The sequence below is a fragment of the Fundulus heteroclitus genome, chromosome 23 (genome assembly GCF_011125445.2).
Source record: "Fundulus heteroclitus isolate FHET01 chromosome 23, MU-UCD_Fhet_4.1, whole genome shotgun sequence".
Classification (NCBI taxonomy): Eukaryota; Metazoa; Chordata; class Actinopteri; order Cyprinodontiformes; family Fundulidae; genus Fundulus; species Fundulus heteroclitus.
This window is the reverse complement of record NC_046383.1, coordinates 10,794,565-10,820,008: the sequence shown is the minus strand read 5'-3', so window position 1 is coordinate 10,820,008 and position 25,444 is coordinate 10,794,565. Positions and strand designations below refer to the sequence as shown.

At 41.3% G+C, this 25,444-nt stretch overlaps 1 protein-coding gene across 1 annotated transcript in view; it reads left to right on the top strand.

Moving 5' to 3' along the window:
* spata5 (spermatogenesis associated 5) overlaps window positions 1–24,386 on the top strand; it is a 155,448-nt gene extending 131,062 nt beyond the window's left edge. Inside the window, exon 17 of the mRNA XM_012879217.3 lies at window positions 24,083–24,386. Coding sequence (XP_012734671.2) covers window positions 24,083–24,262 — 180 coding nt within the window. The 3' untranslated portion in view covers window positions 24,263–24,386. The remainder of the gene's footprint in view (window positions 1–24,082) is intronic.
* The last annotated feature ends 1,058 nt before the right edge of the window (window positions 24,387–25,444 follow it).

Here is a 25,444-nt window from a genome sequence, read left to right as displayed (position 1 = left end):
TGGCAACAGTCCTTCATGCTGTCACAGAATAGCTGGAGCAGTGGAGGCGGAGCAGAGGGGCTGCCTGGTTGACCCTGCTGGATCAGTGGCCTTTGCCTGACTCCAGGACCAGGTCCAGAACACTTCCTGGATCAGATTGACCACAGTTCAAAGTTCAGGAACCAAGAGAGAAGTGGTTTGAACACGTGCAAAGGAGCAGATTTAATGAAGAGTCCGAATATGAGGCTGGTAGGGAGGAGGCAATGAGGGTGTGTCGACGGTTTATAGCTTTATACGATGAGATGGAGACAAACGACAGAGAAGAAGGAAGATTGTTCTCAATACCAAGCACATTATATTGTGGAAAAATAAACTGGACATCATAATACTTGTTCTGGAGATGTAATATTGTGTTTCACAGCACATGGAGTCTCTAAAGCTATCCAGTGAAATCTGTGACGCTCTCGTTGAAGCGCCCCGGCGTTTTCAAGTTCAGCTTCCAGCAAATGAGCGGCCATTCAATAGTTACATGCCGCTCAGAGATATCTTTGTTTATTTACTTGCTCATTTGTTGTATTTGTCCCTCAGGGCTCAGTTGTTGTAAACACAGCTTTATCTCCAGCGCTGCGTCGCTCTGTTATCTGTATCCTGTTTTCTCCCAAACTTCCCCCTCAGCGATCAGACGGTTTAAAGTTTCATCTAATCTAATATGATCTTTAGCGCTGGCATGTAAAGTATAATACCCACCCAGGTGAGGCGCAGCTTTGCTTTCTACCTACGAGCTCTTATCGGGTCGACCGTGGCATGCCTTTGAATTCTTGTGGGGCTCGGAGAACCCGGTGGCAAGTGACAGCAAACCTCCATTCCTCAGATGAGACGCCGCAGCAGAAAGCCTGATGTCAAACGCAACACATGATAGCTGGGCTTCGGTTTCTGGCCGCATACCTCCTCCAGGTGTACGCCTGCTTTAGGCTGAATTCTGGGTGGGGGTTGCTCAGTCAGAAACGGCGAAGAGCTCAGGATATAGGGAGGCCCTATATGTAACCTCAATCTGCCACAGAGAGGTGGTGATACATCATGGTGTCAAAAGGAGAAGACAGAAGAGCCCAAACTTTTCAGCATCCTGATCAGACTTGATTCAAGAAGATTCAAGTCTGAAACAGCTTCTTCTGTTTTTTTTTGTTTGTTTTTTTGTCTCGCTCAGGGATTTTTTTGTCGTGGATAAGAGAAAGGTAAAAGCCTAAGTAGTGTCAAATATGAGCGATGAAGGGTTCAAAGTAAAAATACAGCAGTTTCTGAACACTTAAAAAGATACAACAATTAATTAATAGAACTTTGACCCCCTTGGAAGTAAAGTATAAAGCATTAAAGGGTTAATTGAGCTTGGAGATGCACCGATCAGAATTTGGAGCCGATTTTCAATCTCTGGTTATGAAAAGGTTTGAGCTGTCTGTAGCGGAATGAGCTGTGTCCGATTTCTTTTTAAAAACAGTAAATAAGGAAGCACTAGAACAACAATTTTTATTCACAATTAGCGTAGCTTTCTAAAACATCAATCTGACGATAAGGACAGATTTTCTAGAGCATGTAGATCCTAAATCTCTTGAGATTTTCAAGACAAATGGAGGTTGATAGCTCAAAAGAATAACTTTGAAAGCTTTTTTCTACACTGTTCAGCCTTCATGTTATCTGCTGAAACGCTTGCTCTCTCACAGAAATATCTCCATGTCATGAAAAAGACGTTTCCTTTTAAATAGCTTGTTACATCTTAGTGCTTCATCTAGCTAAATGTAGGTGTGGCTGGTTAGCGCTGCTAGTGTGGTGCCTTCACTGACTGGAAAGAGATCCGGTGTCTGAGAGTTTTCTGGTCAGCTGATCACCGGTCGCAGCCAATCAAGCTGAAGCTTTTCCAGGTTTGTTTTCCCTCTTTGTCTAAAATTCAAATGTTTCATTTGTTTTGTACGTTGGGATGAAATAATTGTGGACCCACAGCTCAATGAATCAATCTTGGTCTTTTAACTGTGGCTATAAAGAGTTCCTGTCCACTGATCATTTCTATTGTTTTTCTCTAACTTCTTCATCACTGTAGAAAAAAATCAAAAACATGTCAAAGGACAGAACAAGACGGTAGATCTGCAGGAGGTTTAAAAGGGGCTGAAAAAATATGAGAAGGAAACAATGGAGCCCGTGATGAAATATCAAATTACCAACAATCATCTGCATGAATGATCATGAAAAAAGGTGACGTTTTATCCCACAACAACAAAGTATCCATTAAATGATCTGATAGGAGGTGTAAGTTGCCCAAGAACACCACTGATAAGACTCTCCGCTGTAAAGAATTAAAATAATTTACATACAGCGGTCCATCATACCTTTGCCCTTCTTCTCTCAGTAAAAGTAATGTGGATGGGTTTCACTGCATTAAAAAGCTCATTTTCTCTTAAGCAAGAGAATGACTGAAGAAGAATCATGTTAAGGTTGTGGAGGTGCTTAGCAGGCCTCCAAACCACAGTTAGAAGATCTGTGGAGGGAGCTGAAGTTTTTTTTAGGGGTTTCTGTACAAAGGAGCGTGCAGATCTTGTGAACAGAAAATGTTCACAAGATCTTGTCTTGATTGTGTGCTTTAAAAAGCTGTCTTTAAATGAATATATGGGTGTGACAGGAAGCAATTAAGGAGAAACGACTAAATCTAAGTTGAACATCAAGTTAAGATGGTGGTGATAAGGAGAGAGGAAGAATATGCAGGAGACAAAAATATAAAGAATGAAGGGGGGAGGGTGAAAGGGCAAGAAATTACTCTATATGTCCATCACACTTTTTACCAGTTGCAAAAATAAAATCCTTTATATTAGTCTCCAGGAAGAAGACTACCAGCTCATGTGAGATTTGATGCTTTTGCCTTGCAGCAAGGCAGCAAGCAATTTCAAACTATGGCCTCAAATTGACTTAAAATAGACACATTATCCCAAAAACCACATTTGTTTGAACTTATGGTTATCTAAATATATAGTGCCCTTTTATATTGTTCGTTATTTCAGTAGCGTGCTATCCTGTAATGTTAAAGTTGTGTAACTTTACAGCACCAGGAATAGCCAGGCTTCTCTGTGGGACGGAGCAGGGAGCTTTTATATTTGACTTTGGACTCTAACTCACAGTGCAGCTGGCAGCTGGTTGAGCCGCAGCATCGGTCGACCGGGCTCTCAGCTCAACGTGGATGAAGGAAGCGGCTTTTAAATCATCACGCAGACGCGGTCCGGACGCTTTAAAGCAAAGTCGGCTTAAACGTTTTATCTTCACTTTGCGTTTTTTTTCTCTCTGCGCTGATTTTTACAGATTGCAGCTTTAACTTGTCATGTAAAGACTGTGCTTTTTGGAAGGGATGAGTTGTTGTCTTCTTGTGTGATTCAGTTGGTCAAGGCAAAGACCTGAACTCGTTCCGATGTTGCTTCTCTAATTCTGTCATTCTGGGGAATCTCAAGATTGGGTCTCTTCTAGGGTATCCTCAGCATCCAGCTCAGACACCCCCACCACCTTAACACACTTAATATGGAGGCACTGGAGCGGCTTCACTGCAAAACGAGAACTAAAAGTACATAAACTTTTCTTGAAATTAGTGTATTTTTCCTTGATTTGAGCTGCTATATTGGCCAATGGAATGAGTATTTTACTCCTAAAATAAGATAATTAGATAACCCGCTCTTGAAATAATGTGTGCTTTTGTGCTTTTTTGTCTTGTTGTGTCTCTGCTCTGTCTTCTCTAACCCCCAGTGGGTCAAGGCAGATGACCGTTCATACTGAGCCTGGTTCTGGTTCTGCTGGAGGTTTTCCTTCCCGTTAATGGGGAGTTTTTCTCTCCACTGTCCCTTCATGCTTGCTCGGTATGAGGGATTGCTGCAAAGCCATGGACAATGCAGACGACTCTCCCTGTGGCTCTATGCTTCTCCAGGAGTGAATGCTGCTTGTCGGGACTTTGATGCAATCAACTGGTTCCCTTATATAAGACATTTTTGACCAATCTGTATAATCTGATTAAATTTGACTTTGTAAAGTGCCTCGAGATGACATGTCTCATGAATTGGCGCTATATCAATAAAATTGAATTTAATTGAAATAAGATGATGGAGATGAGTTATTGTTATTTAAATGCATAAATCTTATTCCTGCTCAAGGAAAAAATACACTAATTTCAAGAAAATGTTACTTACATTTAGTTCCCTTCTTGTAGTGTTTTTTTCTTAACTTCCCCTTAATGATGGAACTGCAGCACCCAGTCACCTCATGTAGCCAGCTCATCTTGGACGATTGTGTCCCGAATCGGGTTGTTGTTGTCATGTTCCTGTCATCTCATAATTCATAATACAAGGCGTTCACAGGCCAGTAGTTATCTAGAGACTAAGTTTTGGTTCTGCTCTGCAGTCTGCTCCCAGTGCAACATATCCAGAAAAGTGAAGGTGCAGAGGAGCCATCCGGATCAGCTGTCCAATCCGTCTCAGCCAATTCCCTTTGATGTGGAGGATGAAGCTCCTTATCTGTAGGATTTCTATGGTGGAGTCTGGGCATATGTTTTGCCCAGAGGGCTGCAACTTCGATGGGTGGCCTTTCAGCTCAGCTTTGCCGTTCATCCATTTTCTTTTAGTTATGGGAGTCAGGTAGGTCCAAAAGCCAAACCCGGACACCACTCTCCCCAGAAAGGTTTTTCCAGCACCCACAGACGGATCCCTGGCAGTTTGCAGGCATGAAAGGAAAGTCCTTCCTGCAAGTTCTGGGTCTATCTATCTCCATCTACCTTCCATTGAGATATTTTTGGAAAGCCCCCAAAGGGAGGTGCACAGGACACATTCTGGTCAGAAGACTGGACCACCTCATCTAACTCCTTTTAATAAGGAGGACCATAAGTGAGACTCATGACATGTAGAGGCTGGTAATTCAAGAGCTTTCCCTCTTTTTCAGCAGTCCTGAGAAGCAACCTCGTTTCTATAGACGAAGCCCTGAGCTGTCTGTCTATCTCCAGGTCCATCCAACCATCACTTGTGAACAGAACAGCAAGATATTCAAACTCCCATTCGAGGCAGAGGCTGACCGCCAACCTAAAGGGAACAGGCGACCCTTTTCCGTTTGAGAACTAGGGCCTCAAGCTTAGAGGAGTTGACTTCTACATTCAGAGTAATCTGATAAATGTGCAGGGTACCTATGTTTAGGCGGTGCACCGATAGGAGCATTCAGAGCAGATCACTCCTCAGTCTGACTACCTGAAGCTTGGACTTTTATTGTATTTCTTGGCATTTCAGACAGGAGGGAGGCTGAGTTGAGAGATGGGGGTTGGGATTGTCATTCAGCAGAATGCATTTGTTGTCTGCTCGGAGCTAAAAGTTGTTAAAAGAAAAGAAAAAAAACGTCACCCGTCTTCCTACCTGCCTGGAGTGACATCTGGTTTCCCAACCATCACCTTCCCCCTAACTAACCCCTCCACCCACAACGCATTTTAACTCACACTCAGGCAAGAAAACCGCTGCCGGCTCTCCTTCCTCGCCTCTGTTGTCAGCTCCTCAAAACAGAAGCAACATTTGATACTGTAATCACAGTGTTGTTAGAAGAAGAAGAAGAAACAGAAAGACTAAACTTGCTCCTGAAAGATGTGATTCTACGCTGCTCTTTTTCCCCCCCTTCATCTTCTCAAGCTCTAACATGAAAAGACCTCAGGGAATTATTGCTCTGTTAAATAAATGAAGTCTTTTCCGGCCTAATTTGCAGCTTTAAAAAAAAAACTAAACTAAACTATATCAGCTTTCACTTTTTTTCTACATCAGAAATGAGTAGACATCAGCTGCTGATTGGTCATATAGGGACATTTTGTTTTGAACAAAGGTTGTTCTTTTTTTGTTTTTCTTTTGTTTTGTTTTTTGCAGTTTTATAATTTTTTTCTGATGTTTTTAATCTCTAAAAGACAAAAGAAAAGAAAACACCCAATTCTAATAACCCTCATCCAACCCTTTGTCCATGTTTGACCATCCATCCATTCATACGTCCATCATCCAAACTTCCATCAATCCTTCCATGCAAATATGCATCCAAACTTTTTATCCATCCAATCAACCCTTCATATGTGTTTGTCCACACATCCACTAATCAATCCATCCATCCATCCATCCATCCATCCATCCATCCATCCATCCATCCATCCATCCATCCATCCATCAATCTATCCATCTGTTACGGACTATGAGATTACAGAGACTGGGCTGCAAAAGCCAGTTACCACAGAAACAACAGATAGACAACAGACCCTGGGGACACAGAGCCTGACATACTTAGATTGGACAGAATGACTTATTAGGTGAAGATGTGTCAGCTAGGACACGTTTGCATTATAGTATCCTCTCCATCCTCTCCACCAATGTGATGAAAGGAACACTGATATCATACTGTGCACGCCCCTGAATGGGTGTATGTTGGTGACGATTCTCAGTCATCCAGGTCATGATCAATCCAAAAAAGGTTAAATAATAAAACAACTGGACTTCTGTTGAATCCCTGAATGGGTGTACACAATTGGTCCTACTTAATGTCTGTGTGAGGAATGAACGGACACTCTCTGGCGTCCGGAAATCTACCCGTCTCGCATTGTTTCTGTATGAGAGTCCAGTACTGAAGCTGTAAACATCCCTCTGCCTTTTAGATTAAATATGATAAAATGTAGTTTAAGTTAAAAGAGTATTTTTATTACTATAGATGTCTACAACAGAAACACCACATTATTCAGGCAAATAACCTGCAGTGACCGCAGCCAGGTCAGTTCTTAAACACATCCAAATGCTCTTCCATCCATCCTACCCTCATCCAACCGTTCATCCATCCATCCATCCATCCATCCATCCATCCATCCATCCATCTGTCCATTTTTAATCATCCATCTGTTTATCCTTTCGTTTCTCAATCATCATCCATCTATTTGTCTGTCCATCAACTGTGTCTGCAGATAAATTTAGTATTGGGCTGAAAATTAATGGAAAGTATAGAATTTTTACATGAAAATGGTGTAAAAACACAAGCAAACTTGTCTTTATGTAATTTTTACCAGTACAAAAATATTTTCTTCAATTTTTTCTTCCATTTTAAAAAATGGTGATATAAGTAATGTCTGCCATACAGAGGAGGATGTCATGAATCCCCCCTCCCCCTTAGAGCTTGATTGACATGTGACCTCTAAGAAACAGAGTGCAAAAACACTGCAGTAATGAGCTTTTGGCAGACGCTGACAACTTGTTGACAAAAAGAAGGTGAAAGAAAAACAAGATTCCCATTGGTGGTCACGTTTAGCAGAGAAGTGGAAGTTGACATTATGGAGGTGGCGACAACTTGCAGGCAGCACCGACCTTGAAGGGCACACTCACACGTGATCTCAAGGTGTTGCAACAATGCAGGAACACTGCAAGCGTCAATTAGTTATGCTAGAAAAAATGTATGCTTAGTCATGATGACTTTAACTGCAGAAGGTCTTTTCTCTCCAGAGCTGTTTGGTCCAAAGCCAGGTGTTCTTGGGATGCTTTGTTGGCATCCATTCAAACCCAGTGGTGCAACATATTTTTTCAATCCTTTGTCTACCCGAACACTTGGAAGAGCAAGTGTGTGCCACTGCAGGACTTTTAGATTAGGCACATTAACATGCTTTGATGCTTCATCTTAAATATTAAATAGATTTAACCTCTGGAAGTCTGGAAAAAGGGCCATAGTCACACTTAATTTTTAAAATCTAAGAGTTTAGACGTGATTTAGACATGTGCTCTAAAGACCCAAAACTAAACTTCAACTCGAGGTCTCGGCCTCATTCTGTGTAATCAGGGGTTAAAGTCTGTTGGTAAGTGTAGATCGTTTGAGTAAATTATGATTTTTGTCCCGTCTGAGTTACCATAGTGTATATAAGTGGCTGTTTATCAGGGCAAGTATATGTGGCTTTCATTGCGTCTCAACAGCATGAGGCAGTAAAAAGGAGTTGAAGGTGGCTTCCAGGTGTCTCTGTTTTATGTAACGCTACAATTAACCAGCTATTTAAAGTATTTGTGACCCAGACCACAGTTCTCACAGAGAATAGTCTCCTGTTAAAGGGTGCTTTTGATTTACTCACCAATGATGTTTGCAATCATACATAACAACCTGTTTGTGTTTGTTGTGGCATCTTGATGATGACCACGGGGATGTGTCTCCAACCAAACTCTGAAGTCCTTATTCCCTTACCGTCAAGCTAGCTTCATTAGCAAGATGCTTCAAAATAAATCACTTGCTGCACGGTTTATTCAGAAGTTCAGAAGGAGTTCTTATTCAGCTTCTATATCGCTCCTCGCATGTAGCCGGGCAGTGGGGGGGCAGAGACAGCTACCCTGGACCCACGGTTATGAAGGGGCCCACGCTGTCCACCACCAAACTGATGGCAAAGAAACTAAAACAAAAACGTAAAGTCGGAATTCAGTGTCTTAGAGCTGGTTCGCATGGCAGGATAATTAGCTCCAATTTTGCCCCAATCTTCCCCTTACGACAGGCCCCGACTATCTTCAGATGTGTTAAGTGTGATCGGGTCTGCTCGGTAGAACATCTGGACCAACCCAACCTCAAATCGGGGATCGTGTAGGCCCGGTGTTTCCCGAGGACAAACAAGCACACAGCCTGTTGAATGTGAAGTGTAGCCAATCAGAAAGTGTGGTGAGGGGAAAAAACACAGCTCACCTCTATATCATAGTGCAGCAAAGTAAAGCCCCCCGCTTGCACTGTCTCCACTCCTTTAACGCCTTTTATTTTTGCATTGTTTTCTCTGCTAAAATTAGTCCATAAGCTGTCACCATTGTTTTTCCTCGTCGTCCGTGTTTATTTACTCCGAACTCACGTTTGATCCGAATGATCCCAAGGGACATCTGTTCACGTGTGGTGTGTGGAGCTCACCTTTGACCGGACACCACACACTGCACAAGCAAACCTTTTATACCAATGACTTTTTATCGTTATGCGTGGTGTCTGTCGGCCGACTAGTTTAAAATCCTGCCATGAGAACCAGCCTTTAGAAGTCGGATGGCAGCCATACTCCTTGTTGAAATTCTGTGTGTTCGGATTGACATTCAGAGGAAGGACGGAGGCTAGGAAGAATGAGAGGTCCCCCCCCCCCCCCCCCCCCCCCAAAAAAAAAAATAAAATAAAACGCTGTACAAAGTATTTCAGAAGGCTGATGGTCGCTTTGAGCATAGGCGCACTGCACTCTGGTTGCAGAGCAGCTTTTCAGCTCCTGGGAGATTGTAGTTGAATGCAAAACTCAGAGTCTAAAGCGGCATATTGGCCAGTTATCATTGGCCAGGAAATATTTGTTCCCTGAAACTGCGTTTCCTGCTGATTCTCCCATCTGCAAGATCTGGTAAATCCACCATGAAGCATTACGCATAAATGTATTTGACCGTTTACAGCAATTAAAGTAATTGCTTCACTCCTGATCTTCACAATCATCTTTTAATCTGTGGTACACGTCACCTCGAGGATCATCGAGGAGGGGAATGTGATGGTGGAAAACCCCCCCTATAAAATGTTGTGGGATTTTATTTAAAATTTAAGATGGCTTATGGACAGTTTTTTTATTTATTTGAAAGATTATTTTGTATAGTTATGTATCATCAGCGCAAACATGAATAACTCTGGGGGTTTGAATGATGAAGTTGATCTATGATTAAAGTCTGATACGGAGTAAAATTGACGTTTGAGACGAATCATGGGTCCAGGTTCGGACCCATGGAGAAGGGTGCACACCTTGAAATCCCTTCCAAGCTCAGTGTTTCTAGTTGCTATGAGTAGCTTTTTTTTCAAGCTGTAGTCTGAACAAAGCATGTGATTGTTTGCCAGAGAAAAGCCCACCCACACATATGTTCACCAATAATGCGGAGGATAGGAATGCAAGCAACGATACTGTGGTCAAGCCGCCAGAGTTTTCACTACTTATATATTGATATATTTTTTTAAACTTATAAACAGCAGCCATTCATGTTCATGTGACATAAGGTGGATGGTATTAACCCAGCATGTAACAAAAATCTCAATTTTATTTTGTATTTTTCTTTTAACTTTCCTTATTTCAAGTTTCTGAAAGTTGATGTGAGTAGCTCACGCTGATCTGTCCAGAAACACAAATGTGGATTTTGGGTGCATGGGTCCTTCTGATTGGCTGCACAGCCCTGCGCTGCTGTCAAGCAACACTTACTTAATCATAGGTTTTAAAGGCACCTTGAAGAGAAGCGCTATGTACTAAAGAAGAGGGCAATTTGAGCTCGAGGATCAACAGGTGTAGAGTCACATTCTTCAAAATAAAAAGCACTTCCTGTAGTGCCCTTTCATAATGTTCATCTATTTCAATGTATGAAATAGATGAAGTCTTAGTGGGAAGTCTTGTACCTCAATAATTTTACTTTAATTGTAAAGCTTTTCCCAGTCTTTGGCATCATTTTACTTTAAAAAGAGGTTAAATATTGATGTGATAAAATGGGTCTAAGGATAATATGTTGTGACATTGTCGACAGACTGAATGGCAAAAATGTTAAATAAACATTTTCTACAAGTCATTTAAAGGAGCATAGCGTAAGTTCCAGAGGTTTTGCACAAGTCTGCCCCCTCTGGTGACTTATTGAAATGACACCAGTGTTGTGAACGAGCATGAAGAGGAAAAGCATCTACTGCACCGGTTTTTTTTTTGTTCAAAGGCGTAAGAAAACTATAAGTACTGGAGTTAGCCCATGTTCTCTAGGTAACTCCAGTACTTACAGCCCATGTTCTCTAGCTAATTTGTCAAGGGCAGCGGAGACTCTACAAAGGAGCCAGATAAAAAAGAGAGAGCATCGCGTCATACCCAGAGAATATGACCCAAATCACTGTCTCATAAACTGTCAAATGGAGCCTATATAAATGTAACTGTAAATAGAGGAAAACTCATTTTACACGTCGGGTAATTGTAAAGGCATGTATGGGAAAGAAAAAAAAATTACCTTTAAACTTGCGCAATGCTCCTTTAAGACTTGAATTCGGGGTGGGGAGTGTTAGCATCTCTGCTGTCAGCAACACCAGTGTGTATAACGTTGAACTTGATACAGCGTCGGTGCATATAGAAGAGATTTTGGTGGGATAAAGAGGTTTCGGTTTATTTCTTTCCGTTTAAATAAATCTCTTTTAAAGAAATGGAGCCTGAACAGGCTTGCAGACTCTGCAGAAACCTTTTTCCTACAGTTACAAACCATAAAGTCTTATATAATGACACACACACACACACACAAGTACGAGTAAAACCACCCTCACAGGAAGACAAATGGTTTCCTCTCAACACCTGTTGTGGTTGTGGCTGTTCCTCCTCTGGCTCCGTGTGTTGTCTGTCTGATTTATGACCCGGTATTTGTTGTTGCAAAGATTTTTATCACCAAGGACACAAGCTCCTAAAAGAAAAAAAGTGTCATTGTGTAAATAATAGTGACAGGTACAGAATGTGCAACATTGCTATACACCGTCACTGAAGGAAGAAACACAATCCCTCCTTTTTCTATACCCACCTAATCCTTGTCGGATCGCTGGGGAAAACATAATATAACCATCAAATGAACATGTCAGCTGTAGTGAAATGTGTGTCTGATGAGCTATTCCCAAAAATACACTTTAATGTCTGGACTTAGGACTTTTATTTTCTTTGTGGCTGACCACTGACAGAGTCACATAGCGGCTCAGACAGATGCCGCTGATAAAGAAAACACAATCAGCGTTTAACAAAGGAAGCGAGGAAAAGGCTATTAACACCTTTCTCCTGAATTCCTCTAACCCCTCAGTTCACTTCCACCCCACGGGCCTTTTGGCTCCTGACAGCGTGAAAATGTTATTTTAGTTGACAGAGTTAAATAAAGGTTTAAAAAAAGAAAACAGTTCTCCTTCTGTTTCAGGCTCCGAGGCCGTTTTGGCCCTGAACAGAGAGCCGTGGATCAGAGGAAGCTTCCATTCAGCCCTAATTTTACATTTCAAAAATATAAAGCCTGCGCTGTGGTTTATGCGTAAGTACATGGTGAGGAACCAATTGGGTTTTCTTACTGGGAAATACGAACCATCAAGCGTGCCCGACATGCAGTTTATAATAATGTGGTAGAAAAGGGTAAAAAAGAGAGAGGAAACTGGAGCAGGATGGCAGGAGTAGAAAAAGAGAAAGAGGAAAATCTAAAATGTAATTAATTTATTATATTTAGATTCAAATCTGACCTTTAAAAGGTTTGTGAACATCTTAATGGATAGTTAAGACGCAGCAGATGGCGGCAGGTTGCTATATGATCCTTGGTAAGTGTTGATTATGCATCAAGTGTTAGTCTTAATCATAGGCCACCTTGACCGTTTGGTAGATTTTAGAGGAATTTGCAACAGCAGTCTACAAAGGGGTTAAAAAAACTGTATTTTCAATGACATGATGAGATGTTGGTGAATCATTGCGGCGGGAAAATAAAGCAAGACTTCAGCAGATAACAGGAAGGGTAAAGAGAGTGCTCTGTCACTACATATTATTTGAGGGTACAGATTTATTTTTTAATGTAAGAGTTTAAAATATAAAGTCTAAAATATTTCTGTATTAGAACTATGGCTGTGTTTTTATCTAAAAGTGCCAAAAATAGAATGTTTTATTTTATTATTGCATCTTTAATATGATTTTTCTTTTTTTTTTGGTACATGTAATCTGTCTCTTTACGCAAACTGACCCCAGGAGGATTAATGGATGCAGCATGCTGCTGATGCTAACGGGGATCAAAAAACATTAAACAATAAATAAAACCTCTGAGTTATATATAACTCTATATTTCTCACCCTAAACTTAACCCCTAGCCCAGAAAAAAGGTGCGGGCCAAAAAAAATTCTCACTTTACTAGTAAAATGGGCAAAAAAAGTTATCACTCAGCTACAAGTACACACACATCCTTGTTTTAAATACTTACTGAGGACCTTCCCATGACTTCCAGTCATTTTCCGTTCTTTCTATGGCCTAACCCTAAACCTATTTGACACTTTAGTCCTAAACATAACTCCTAGCCCAAAGAAGGTCCTCACTTTACATCATAATTCACACTTTGGTGGTAAAATATGAAAAAATATGTTTTCACGCAGCTGCAAGTACAAGTATACACACACACACACACACACACACACACACACACACCCTTACCCAGACCGTTTCAGCGTGGGTGTGTTTGGTAAATATGCCATCTCTGCCTTCCTTAAGCCTGAGGAAAATGTGGTGTTTTATCGTTTGTATGAATAAGGGGCAAGGACAAATATGCCTCTAAAGAAAAGACCCCCCCCCCCACCACCACCACCACCACCACCCTTCACAGACATAATCATAACACTGTGTGGCCTCAACACAGGTGCGATCCCACATGGTTCTTTCCAAAACAAAGATTTGCCTAAGGGTCTGGTGGGACAACACCTTTGTTTTGTTTTTTTTGTTTTTATGAAAAAGAATTCAAATGTTTTTACTTATAGAGGAGCATCATGAATGTTATTGGATTATTGTGCTTTACATGCTGACTTTTTGAGTATGATTAGTTTAATTACTCCCAAATCTGGTCATAGGTAAGAACTGTGTAACTCAAACAAGATTCTGCCCATTATGTCTGTACCTCTACTATATGAATTTATAAAAAAAAAACATATTTTGTCCCCTAAAATTAGAGCTTCATATGTTACCTAGTGTGGCCACTAAAGCATTTTTACTTATATAGTATCATACAAACATCATACAAAATGTAAAAAAAAAAAAACATAAACTGAACATTTTAAGTAAACATTTGAAACCTTAAATGTTAAAATATTTTAGTTTTATGATAGAGCTTTAGTAAATTATTATGTTTCTTTCGTAATTTAAAGCATATCTCAGATTTGCACCGATTTTGTTCCAGAGCTGAGGAACATAGAAGCCATTCATTGATATTATGCACATAGACTCAGTGATGATAAAGGACTCTGGTCATGTGGTCACACAGACACATGAAGTGATGTGTGCATGTTGGAAATCACATGATAAAATATGTAACTTTTTTTTATAATCTAAGCTAGGGAGAACACGTAAGCTTCTTTCTCAAAACATTTCCATCATAAACCAGTAAAAATGACCTCTGACTTCCTGCTGGCCGTTGATTAATCATGAGTAGAAAGCTTTTAGGTTTCAAAGAACTTGTGGGACGATAGGAAATGTGGTTCGGAATCAACATTATGCATAAAATCAGTGTTAGAAGTGCCCTTATACCAATCTTTTTAAAACAATCATAACGGACAAACTCAGCGTATCGATCAAGTTGTTGGCTGAGCAAATGGTTAAGACATAAATTAGCAGTACTAGGTTCCTTTCTTCCCTACGATGCCCATGAAAGGCCAAGGAACAGGAGCCAGGAGAGATTATTAAGGGTATTCAGAGGGAGCCCGCGATTTCTTCTTTGAAAGAGAGTAGCATAACCTATCGTGGTTTCTCATGGCGCCCTGCTGCTTACATTCTCATTTGATTGAGTAAAACCAACCTTTGGTAGGTGGGCACAAGGTGTTGCTTCGTCCAATCAGCTTGGAGAGTTACATCAGAGATGACAAAAATCACATGTGGGGTTCCCCAAGGGTCCATCCTGGGTCCCCTCCTATTCAATATCTACATGCTCCCTCTAGCTCAGATAATAAAAAATAACAACATCAGCTACCATAACTATGCAGACGACACACAGCTCTACATCACCATGTCACCAGGTGACTATGAACCAATTCAGGCACTGAGTAAATGCCTAGAAGAAATCAATGCATGGATGTGCCAAAATTTTCTCCAATTGAATAAAAACAAAACTGAAGTAATAATATTTGGACCAATAGAGGAGAGATCAAAAGTTAGCACACAGCTTCAGTCGCTTCAGCTAAAAACCACCAATCAGGCCCGAAATCTGGGAGTAGTGATGGACTCAGACCTGAACCTTCAAAAGCATCTAAAGACAATTACAAGGTCAGCTTTCTATCACCTGAAGAACATTTCTAGGATTAAAGGACTAATGTCTCAGCAGGATCTGGAAAAACTAATCCATGCGTTTATATTTAGTAGAATTGATTACTGCAACGGTGTCTTCACAGGTCTGCCTAAAAAGTGGACCAGACAGCTGCAGCTGATCCAGAATGCTGCTGCCCGCGTCCTCACTAAGACTAAGAAAGTAGAGCACATAACCCCAGTTCTAAAGTCCTTACACTGGCTCCCTGTATCTCAGAGAATAGACTTTAAAATACTTCTATTAGTCTATAAATCCTTAAATGGCTTAGCACCTAAATACATCACAGACTTGTTATCAGTGTATCAACCCTCCAGACCACTCAGGTCTTCTGGCTCCAGTCTACTCCACATACCTAGAACCAGAACTAAACATGGAGAAGCAGCATTTAGTTCCTATGCTCCGTTTATCTGGAACAAACTTCCAGAAAACGGTAAAAGTGCGGAAAGCCTGAGTTCTTTTAAATCAAGATTAAAAACACATCTGTTTAAAATTGCCTTTGACTGTTCTAGTTAAACAGTTTTACTGTTTTAAATGTTCTTTTTTGTTACTACATTCTATCCCTACTTGCTTTTATTCTATTTTCTATCTACATTTTATTATTTTGGTATATCTTAATCATGTAAAGCACTTTGTATTGTCTTGTACTGAATTGTGCTATATAAATAAATTTGCCTTGCCTTGCCTTGCCTTCTGCTGAATGTCCCTCCTTTCCCCAAACGGAGTGGATGAGGGCAGACCAGATTGATAATGTGCAGAACGGAGAGTGTGAGACGTTATCAGTCTGGATGGCCAGATTACAAATGTGCTGCATCGAAAATCATTAAACTGGACTGTTTGAAGAGCCAGGTAGAAATCTCACGTAGAAAACTGCCATACCTGTATCCTATGATTCATTTTACAATACACTGCGGGTCAAATGATTACACCACTCGTTTGGGTCATGGATGTCATGTTAATATTTTTTGTTTATTCATTTCGGCTGTTCATACAACCTAAAACTACTTTAAAAACCAAACATATTTTTCTCAAGAGGTCAAAATTATACTTGAAGGCCCAAATATGCACATACATCCCCACTAATGTCTGCATGCGTGTCCCCAGGGGCTGTTGTGATACAATTTGTGACTTTTGGCTTAGTTTATGTTTTCAAACTGGTTGTATTTAAGGTATATGTTGATTCTGCTGGTGAAGAAATTATAATAAGTTCAAACTCCCACACAAATGCCCTCCAAAAGGGAACTAAAAGTATGTGAAATTCTGTTGAAATTAGTGTGTTTTCCTTTATTTGAGCAGGATTGCCAATGGAATAAGATGTTTACATTTAAAATAAAAGCAATTCATCAACATCATCTTATTTCAAATGCAGGATATCTAATTATCTTATTTTAGGGGTAATAATACTCACTCCATTTGCAAATACTCATTTAGTTTCTCAAATCAAGGAGAAATACACTCAATTCAAGACATTTTTCCTTACTTTTAGTTCCTTTTCTGCGGTGTGTTTTGGTGTCTCCGACATTTATTGTTTCCTATTGGGGTTTAAACTTAGAAAAAGGAAAAACAGCCATGTAACCTTCTCATCAAAGGATAATTTGGTGTTGTAATGTCAGATTCTTTCGGTCCTCTCAGATTGTCACGGCTTTAATGCGGTGACGAAAGCTCACACGGTCTCCATTTCATCATCGCACTTCTCTGCAGAGCCTAAATTCCTCTGCAGGGAGCACAAGCATGCGCACGTTCGTCCACGGCCCAGGCACTCGACTCGGCTATTTATGATCATGTGCCATGTTTCCGTTCTCTCCCGCCTGCATGACGCTCCTCCCTCCGTGCTTAACCTCACCTCCCTCTATTTAACCTCCCTTCTCACTCGCGCCTTGTAATCTTAAATAGGTTTCACATGGAGTTGTGGTCAGGCCTTGTTTCTCTTGGCCGAGGCATGTCACTGCAGACACTTCCTCTCAGCCTTTTTGGAAGATGAAATGTTTTATTTCTGGTTGAGACTTCTGGCTCGGCGTAACCCCCCACCCCGCACCCCACATTGTTTGATTTACGTATTATTTCATTTCCTCTCTGAAAACTGAATGCGACACATCTCTGTGTTTTTTTCTTTTATTCTAGTTAAAGGCTAGATGGTGAGAATATGTTGCTCTTCGGGGTTGTTTTAGGAGGGTGTTAAGTTCTCTAGAGCCCAAATGATCTCCGGCATTAAACATTTGAAATTTCACTTATTTAGCGTCATTATAAACTGTAACATTTATGGATTTTGAAAAGTGTTTCAGCATGCAGCTTAAACATGCACAGGATCTAAGTAATGCATATTTTCATAGCTATATTAATAATTTCCTGTACTTTATAAAACGTCCATAGAGGGAGATATATTAAAATGACTTATTAATGTTTTTTGTTTTGCGGTTTTATAGTTTTTAACTCGAGTTAATCTTAAAATTGTATTTTAGCTGCAACCGCTGAGGGTTGAATGACTGTTTGAATTTCTTGCTAAGCACACATGTATGTGTTTACTCAACACTTCCCAAGAGCTCAAGTCTTTGCAAGCAGGCTGACTCGTGCATGCTCCGTGCGCTGTAAGGGTATACGTGCATGCATGCATGCGGGGACACGTGAAGGTCTTCCTAAATGTGTGTAATATGGATCAATCAGCCAAATGCAAACGATTGCATGGCTGTTTGCAGACTTGCAGCTCTTTACGTGTCGGCCCCGGGGCGGGTGCACTGTAGGATATGTGTGCAGGATTTGTGGAGTGATGGGGCAGAGGGTTTCGGCGTGAGGCGGAGCAGAGGGGGAGTTGTCGGAGCTCGCTCCTGTAAATGTGGCCGTTTGTGTGCGCGAGAAAAGGGGCTGCAGGAGGGTGGATGTGGCCCGCCGTAGACACAAGGGCGGATTGATAGTAAACACACACTCCAGGTCTAGTGGATCTGCAGCCAGCAGCCTGGCTAACAAGCCCTTCATTAAGGCCGTCTGATACACTCACTGAGCGCCTTTGTTGAAGTAGGAAGCGAAAAGTACACCAGACAGATTTGACCTGAGAACGTTGGTATGCGCTGCCAGCAGTCATAAGCCTTTTTCCCCTCTCCTTCCACCTTGAGAAGGATTTATTTTTGTCACGCCGAACAGGTTGTCCTGTGACTGGAGGTGCTTCTTGCCTCCACCGGGTAAAATATTGCAGGGGAATGTAAATTCTTTCAGTTTACATAAAATATGTAGGTAAACAGTGATATCTGAGAGCAGCAACATGCTTTTAGACGTTTAAAGATGGGAAGAGAAAGGATGCTTTGCTTCCACTTTTGGGTTTTACAAAAAGAAAAAGGAAAAAAAAGTATTTTCCAGGTTCTAAAACACCCAGCAAGGCTGTACCCAAGTACCCAAGTACACCCTTGCTGCTTCCTAAAGAAGCACCATGGTGTTTCTGATCATATTTGCTTGATTTATCTGTGTGACCATCTCTAGAAAAGCCCGAGTTTGACAGTTTGCTGCTCTGGAGTCTCATCTGTCCATAGACAGAAAGGCAGTTGACATTTAAGATGGCCGCCAAGCTTCCCAGGAGCGAACATCCCATCGAATTCACCCCAAAACGGTGCAACGTTACAGAAGCTCATGTTGAGACTCTACATGCTTCAGTTAGCACGGTAAATGTTCACAAGAGTCCGACGAGGAAGAGACTGAACGGGTGTGACTTGTCTGGAAGGGTTGGATGACAAAGCATCTTGTTTCTAAAAAGAATTTAGCAGCATGTCTTAGGTTTGCGGAGCTGCAACCCAATGAAACACAAGGTTACTGGAACCGTAAACGTTGTTGCTCAGCTGCATATTTCTGGGAAAACCAACCAAAGAGTGTCACGTCCTACTCCACGTTAAGCACAGCAGGGAAGGAGGGATGATTTGGACTTGGTATGCAGTCACCTTATCAAATCAACAATGAACTCTTGTGCTGCTTATCTATAACTTTGTGGCTGAAAAAGAGAAGAATAAAGGGGTTGCAATGGTCCAGTCAAAGCCCAGACTTCAGCTTGATTGTTCCTAACAAAGAAACACATTTCTACACACCTTATAACCATGTTGAAGACTGAAAAGTCATGCCGTTAGTTTTTCCACCTCCATGTTTGTTTGATGAATAACGTGGGATCAGCTGTGTGTTTTTTTATCGTTTACAAAGCCGCTACAGGAGAACACAAAGTGGGTTTACCTTCTTTCTACTGTAGACAGGATGTTTGTATCATCCTTTCGTTTCAAACCTGCTGTTAACGAGCAGTTATTGTGTGAAAACTCGCTCTGAACCGCTGAACTTCTCAATGAAGCCATGAGTCGTTACATGAGTTATAAACCCGCACCTGTTGACCGTTTTTAGGGAGAACGTCTCCAGTTATGACGACGGCTTAGTTCTGGATAATTACTGGTTTTCCGCTCAACATAAGTTCAACTGTTCTTTATCACTAATGTGTATTTCTTTGCTTTCTGGTAAAAAAAAAATTGTCTTTACATCCCCCCTTCAAACTTCTTTATTTTCTGTGATGGGCAACCATTTGTTTCTGTTTTATCCTCTCTGGTTGAGAGTTCGATGTTGTCTCATCTCCCGACAACAGGACACCCCTCGCAGAGCGAAACATGCTGCCATATATCACTTTATGCCTGCAGCATCTTTGCAGCACGGTATAGCAGTGTGCAGAGAAGCTGCGTGATGTGGGGTGTGGCTGGTACTCGGTTGTGGACTGTAGTCCAGCGACCAGCAGAGCATAAAGGCCGCTGTTGTGTTCAGGTTTTGGGTTGTGGCTCCTGATTGGCTGGATTAGCAACAGCCTGCGGCGCTGAGTTTCATTTCATAACCCCATTAAAATGACTTAAGTGTCCAAAATCCAGCATTCAGGCCAAAACACATGTTATAAATTAGACAAAAGTACAAAACGCTTCCAAAAAAACATATTAGGCAGTTTTATCACTTTCATACTATTTATTTTTGCACTAAAATTTAATAGTGATATGTCTCAACTTTTTGTGGTTTTGCTACTTTCTGCTTCGTCTTTGACGCCAACATTTAAGACCATTTCTTCCCTCAACTGAGTTCAGCAGTCTTTTACTCTGGATTTGTTGGCATTTAATATGGATTGATGCTTAATTTTCATGCACTGAATGTGTTTTAAGTTAAATGTTGATATGAAATACCCCAGACGGCATGAAGAACAATACAAAAACTATACGTTTGCTGTTGTGCAGTAACAATGTAGCTTTGGCCCTGAATGATAAGCTCAGGGTTCCTGTGAAGTCTGGAAAAGTTTGATTTCAGGATTTTCCAGGTTTCTGTCAATGTGTACGAAGAAGGAAAAACATTTCCCGATTTATTACCTATCCTAATTCCATCCATCCATCCATCCATCCATCGGGAAGGGGGCATTTAACATTTAACCGTTATTTTGATTTTATTTTTTATTTTTGGAACAATTTTGATTTACTGTGGCAACAGTAAATTTTACATGTTTACTTAAAAATTAAAAATAGTGTAACAATAGAGCAACAATACATTTCTGCCTTTTAAAATGTGATCATATGCTGTTACTGTGAGTTATTTAAGGGTAAAGTTGCACCATTTCATGTTACTGGTGGACTAAAGTAGCCTGGTTGACTTTTTGTGGAGTTTTTTTAACAGCAGTATTTCTTGTTTGTGGGCTTCGACCTAAGTGACGTGCAGTCCCACCCGAACAATCTATAGCTAAAGAAAAACACTGAAATAAATTATTTGTATCACATTTATCAGTGTTGTTATAAATGCAACAAAATGTGGTAAACATTTGGGTCCGTATGGCCCATGCTGACAGTTCACCCATCATCCTTTTGTTCATCTGTAAATCACTCTCCATCCGTCCGTCCTTCATCTGTTTCTTGCTTCCAAGTTGAAATGTCTGGATCAGAAAATGAACTGATAAGGCAGCATGTCTGTGTTATAATCAATAAAAACCGTATTTTAGATAAACGCTCATAAATATTTTTGTTTGGAGTAAATGAAGGAGGCGTTAGCGTACAAGGTGTTGCTTCAGTTTTTGCTGTCTCATCAAAGCTCTCTCTTGGCCTCTAACGTTTATCCTCATCATGAGTCAGCGGGTTTTACCTTCAAACTAAGAGCCTCTTGATTACTTTTTTCTTTTATTTTTTTTAGGGGGGGGGGGTTGCTTTGCTTTATGACTGGCGCTGCGCCACCAGCAGGAGCTCTGAGCTCGCCCACTTCACCAGACGGCCGCCAGCGCAACACATCAGCCCTCTCCATATATTTAAGTGATTGCTGACAGAATTTATGGCAGGATTGAAAAAAAAAAAAAAAAAAAAAACGTCTGCATTGCAATAACTGTAAAATAGAGAGTTCTGCGATTTATTTGGTCTGCCACGAGTCAGCAATCTTTGCCACCGACCGACACACACACACACCTCGTTTCTGAGCATTTGCAATTTTTACTCTTCCTCCAGTTTTCCATCGCAGGAGCATGGGGTGGGTGGGGGGGGGGCATCTTTAGGGGTATCAAGGTAGAGCTTGGGCCTTTGGCTGAGCTCAGGAATGCCTTCACATGGACAAACAGCCCAGCTCTTTTGCTCGTCCTGTTTGCCTTTGTGGCTTGGTGTTTTTTAGGGCCTGTAACGGGCAAACACTCAGCAGGAAACACTGAGTTGTTGATCGGCCTCGCAGAACAGCTCGTGAACCCCGGCAGGATGAATGCGAGGGCTTGTGTGTGCCTTTTCATCCGTCGTCGGTCTATTCCAGATCATTTTTTTTTTTATAAACCTGAAGGGGTGTGACAGAAAAACAATAATTCACAGTGGCGCTGTGACACCGCCGCGGCGCGCAGCGAAGCCTCGGCATTAATAACACGCTGCAGTTGGATTGTGCATTGCCGTTTGTCTGTTCCTGTTTGTGGATGTTGCCTGGAAACTTTGGGAGCTCACATTGTTCAACATGTGGCATCTCTCTCCGTCCCCGCTCTGCGTTTGTAAACAGGCGGTGGGGATGCATAGCCTCATTGTTTTGCATCATTATTACTGACAGGCCTAAATGACTTGAATGATGGGAAGCTCTTATACAAAATTAACCCGGCCCTGCGTGTTTACCCTGCCTGAATCGTGCAGCTCATTGGCTTGAAACAGAAGAAAGGGGGAAACAGGCCTCTCACATCCTGACATCTGCAAAGCACCTGTCCCGAGACGTGCATGCTGCGAGCATTCTTGAGCGCATTCAGACCTCCATCTCCTCCTGCTTTACTCTCCGGGTTTGGAAAAACGCCTCGATCGTCATGTGCTTTAACAATTGACAGCCTCCGGCGTGTTTTTTCCTGTCTCCTGCATGTTCATACTGATGATACCTTTATATAGGGATCATCCATGAAGTAAATTTGTTCAATCAACAACAGCCTTTGTTCTGTGTGATTTATAGGCATTTATCTTCACATTTCTGCATTGACACTTTTTTATTCCAGCTCACTTTTGCATATCTGCCTTACATTAACACCATAAGACGCTGTAACAAAGAGATGTTACAATATTTTCTCTTCATATATTAGAAAATCCACATTTCTACCACATACCTTGTTGTATTTTATTGACCAGCCAAATTTAGTGCATATTTGTGAAGCTGAATGAAAAATAGTTTTGAAATACTATTGGAAAAAAAATCTAAAGTGTGTCATACGTTTGCATTCAGTCCCTCCTGAGTTGATACTTGATAGAAACACCTTTTCTCTGCGAGTCTTGAGGTTTTTCTCTGCACCAGCCTTGCACATCTAGATCTGATATTATTTCCCCATCCTTTTTTAAAAAAAAGTTCATGCTGAGCCAGAGTGGAGAGCGTCTTCCAATATCCATTTATGTTTTTCGCCTGAATACAATTTAAGAATGGTCCAAATGTGACCGACTAGGAACGGCGGCTGCTGCAAGCATTTTTGAAGAAACATTGATCAATATGTTGTTCTTGTTGCCGAGATTGGCCTAAGGCAATTGACTCTAAAATTTCTGAAATTGAACGCCTTTTTTAATAATGCAAAACCCTTTTTATATGTTGGCTCTAGCATGAATAGCATGAGTTCATGAATGGCAAAAGAGAGGGTCAGATGGAGGCTGTGGTGACCCCCGGAAAGGAGAAGCTGAGAGAAGATGGATGATAGATCCATTTTATTAAAATATTTAAATTGCATTTGTTTTTGTTTTTTTAAATAAATCACAATGAAAAATGTTTCTCTCACCCTGCTGAGGAAAGGAAAGCGTCTCCAGATCATTATACTGCCCCCACCATGTGTCACTGTGGGGAAGGTGTGTTCAGACCGATATGCAGTGTTAGCTTTCCTCTTCACACTGTTTCCATTGAGGCCAAAAGGTTCACTTGTTCTCGTCTGACCTGAGAACCTTCATCCGCGTCTTTGCTTCATCCACGGCATGGCTTGTGTCAAACTACAAATAGGACGGCTTACGGCTTTCTTTCAGCAATGGCTTCCTTCCTGATGCTCTTCCATAAAGGCCAGATCTGTGGAGTACGTGACTCGCAGTTGTTCAGACAGTAGATTGTCCTACCTGAGCTGTGGACCTCTGCAGCTCCTCCAGAGATACCACCGTCCTCTTGGCTGCATCTCTTATTAATGCTGTCCTCAGCCTGTTCAGATCTCTGGGAGATGTTCAAATATTGCTTTATAACCCAATTTACACAAATCCTGGTATGTATCTGTCTTTAGTTTTGCACATAAACAAAATGCTTTTTATATCCCATCTTTACGTCTGATGATCTGAAACCATCCGCAAGAAAAGGACAGACCTAATGAACATTTTTATGTAGATCTGAATCAAATAGAAGCCCTCAAATGAAATCATTCTATTGACATTTCATAAGAGCAAATGTAACGGGCAGCGCAGCCATTTTTGTTTCGCCAGGCCTTGTGTAAAGCGCAGCTCTGTGGGCTCAGCGGCGTCTCGCTGAAGTCGATTGGCCTGTAGCTGCTCACATGACACGGCGAAGTTGACCGCTCAGCCTGACAGCTGAATGTCTGTGTCTGTTTCCTGTCCCAGATAACAGCAGTATGCAGAGAGGCCGCCCTGCTGGCCCTGCAGGAGGACATCAAAGCCGAGCACATCCAGGCCAGGCACTTTGAAAGTGCCCTGAACACTGTGAAGCCCCGGATCCCCGACTCGCTCATCCAGTCCTACGCCAACTATCAGCAGCAGCACAGCGGACTCTGCTTCTCCTGACAGCACCGCGCTGGACCCGCTAAGGCCGTAGATCTTCAGCTGCATGTTACATTTTGAATTTGTATCCAAATGTATAGGCAGTGTCGTTGTTATTTGTGCTGCAAAATAAATATTTTGAGACTATTGTGGGAGCAGAAATCTTGTCTTTTTGAGAAATTTACCACAATGTTTTTGTTTAATTCTGTATCTTCAAATAAATATTCTTCTGTGACGTGTTTGATGAGGAAAATATATCCATAATTCATCAGTGTGTGTGCATCGCTGCGGTACCTTGCAAAATTACTTCAATGTCTTTATTGGAATGTTATCTGACAGAGAAGGTAACACATTACAGTTGAGTTATAGGAGAAGAATGCATAGTCTTCAACATTTGTGATCTGAAAAGTGTAGCCTGGATTTTTATCCATGTCCCCCTTTTCTTTAGGAACCCTAAATAAAACCCAAAACGCCGAACTGCCATCAACCAGAACGCCCAGTCCCCAAAGTGAAACAAGATGATGATGGCAGCAGCGTCACACTTTTCTTCAACAGGGTCAGGGTTGAGTGGATGGAACGATGGATGGAGCTAAATGCACAATAATCCCAGAGGAAAACCTTTCAGGGAGGCCGCAAGAGATTAGATTATCATCCAGCAGAACAACGAGACCAAACCCACAGCAAGAGCTCCAGATCAAAGTGCCTGGGTGTAAGAATGGCCTAGTCCAAGTCCAGACTGAGAATCTGTGGCAAGGCTGGAAAATTGTGTTCAATTTGATTCTCCTTTACAAACATCAACTTGATGGACAAACTTTCAGCCTCTAGATCAGCAAATGTGCTAAAGACACACACCATAGGTAAGTTAAAGTTCGTTTATATAGGACTTCATGGGTAAAAATCACAATGCTTAGCAAAAGTTATCACAAGCAAGTTAAATTATGCTAATTAAAGGCATCTGTAATCGCAGAAAAGGGTTTTTGACATTTGGGTGCCCAACAACAAATGCAAACCGCTCTTTATTTGTAAGATATACCTTTGGTTGCCTTTCTTTCCACCTCTTAATGCGCCACTCTACGTTGTGCTGACACATAAACTCCAAATAAAGTTCTGTGAATTTTGTTTATAACCAGGGACAATGTGTAGAGGTTCAACTAAATGTGTTTCCGAGGTGCCACATAAAACCAGTATATTCCAGGTAATATTCAT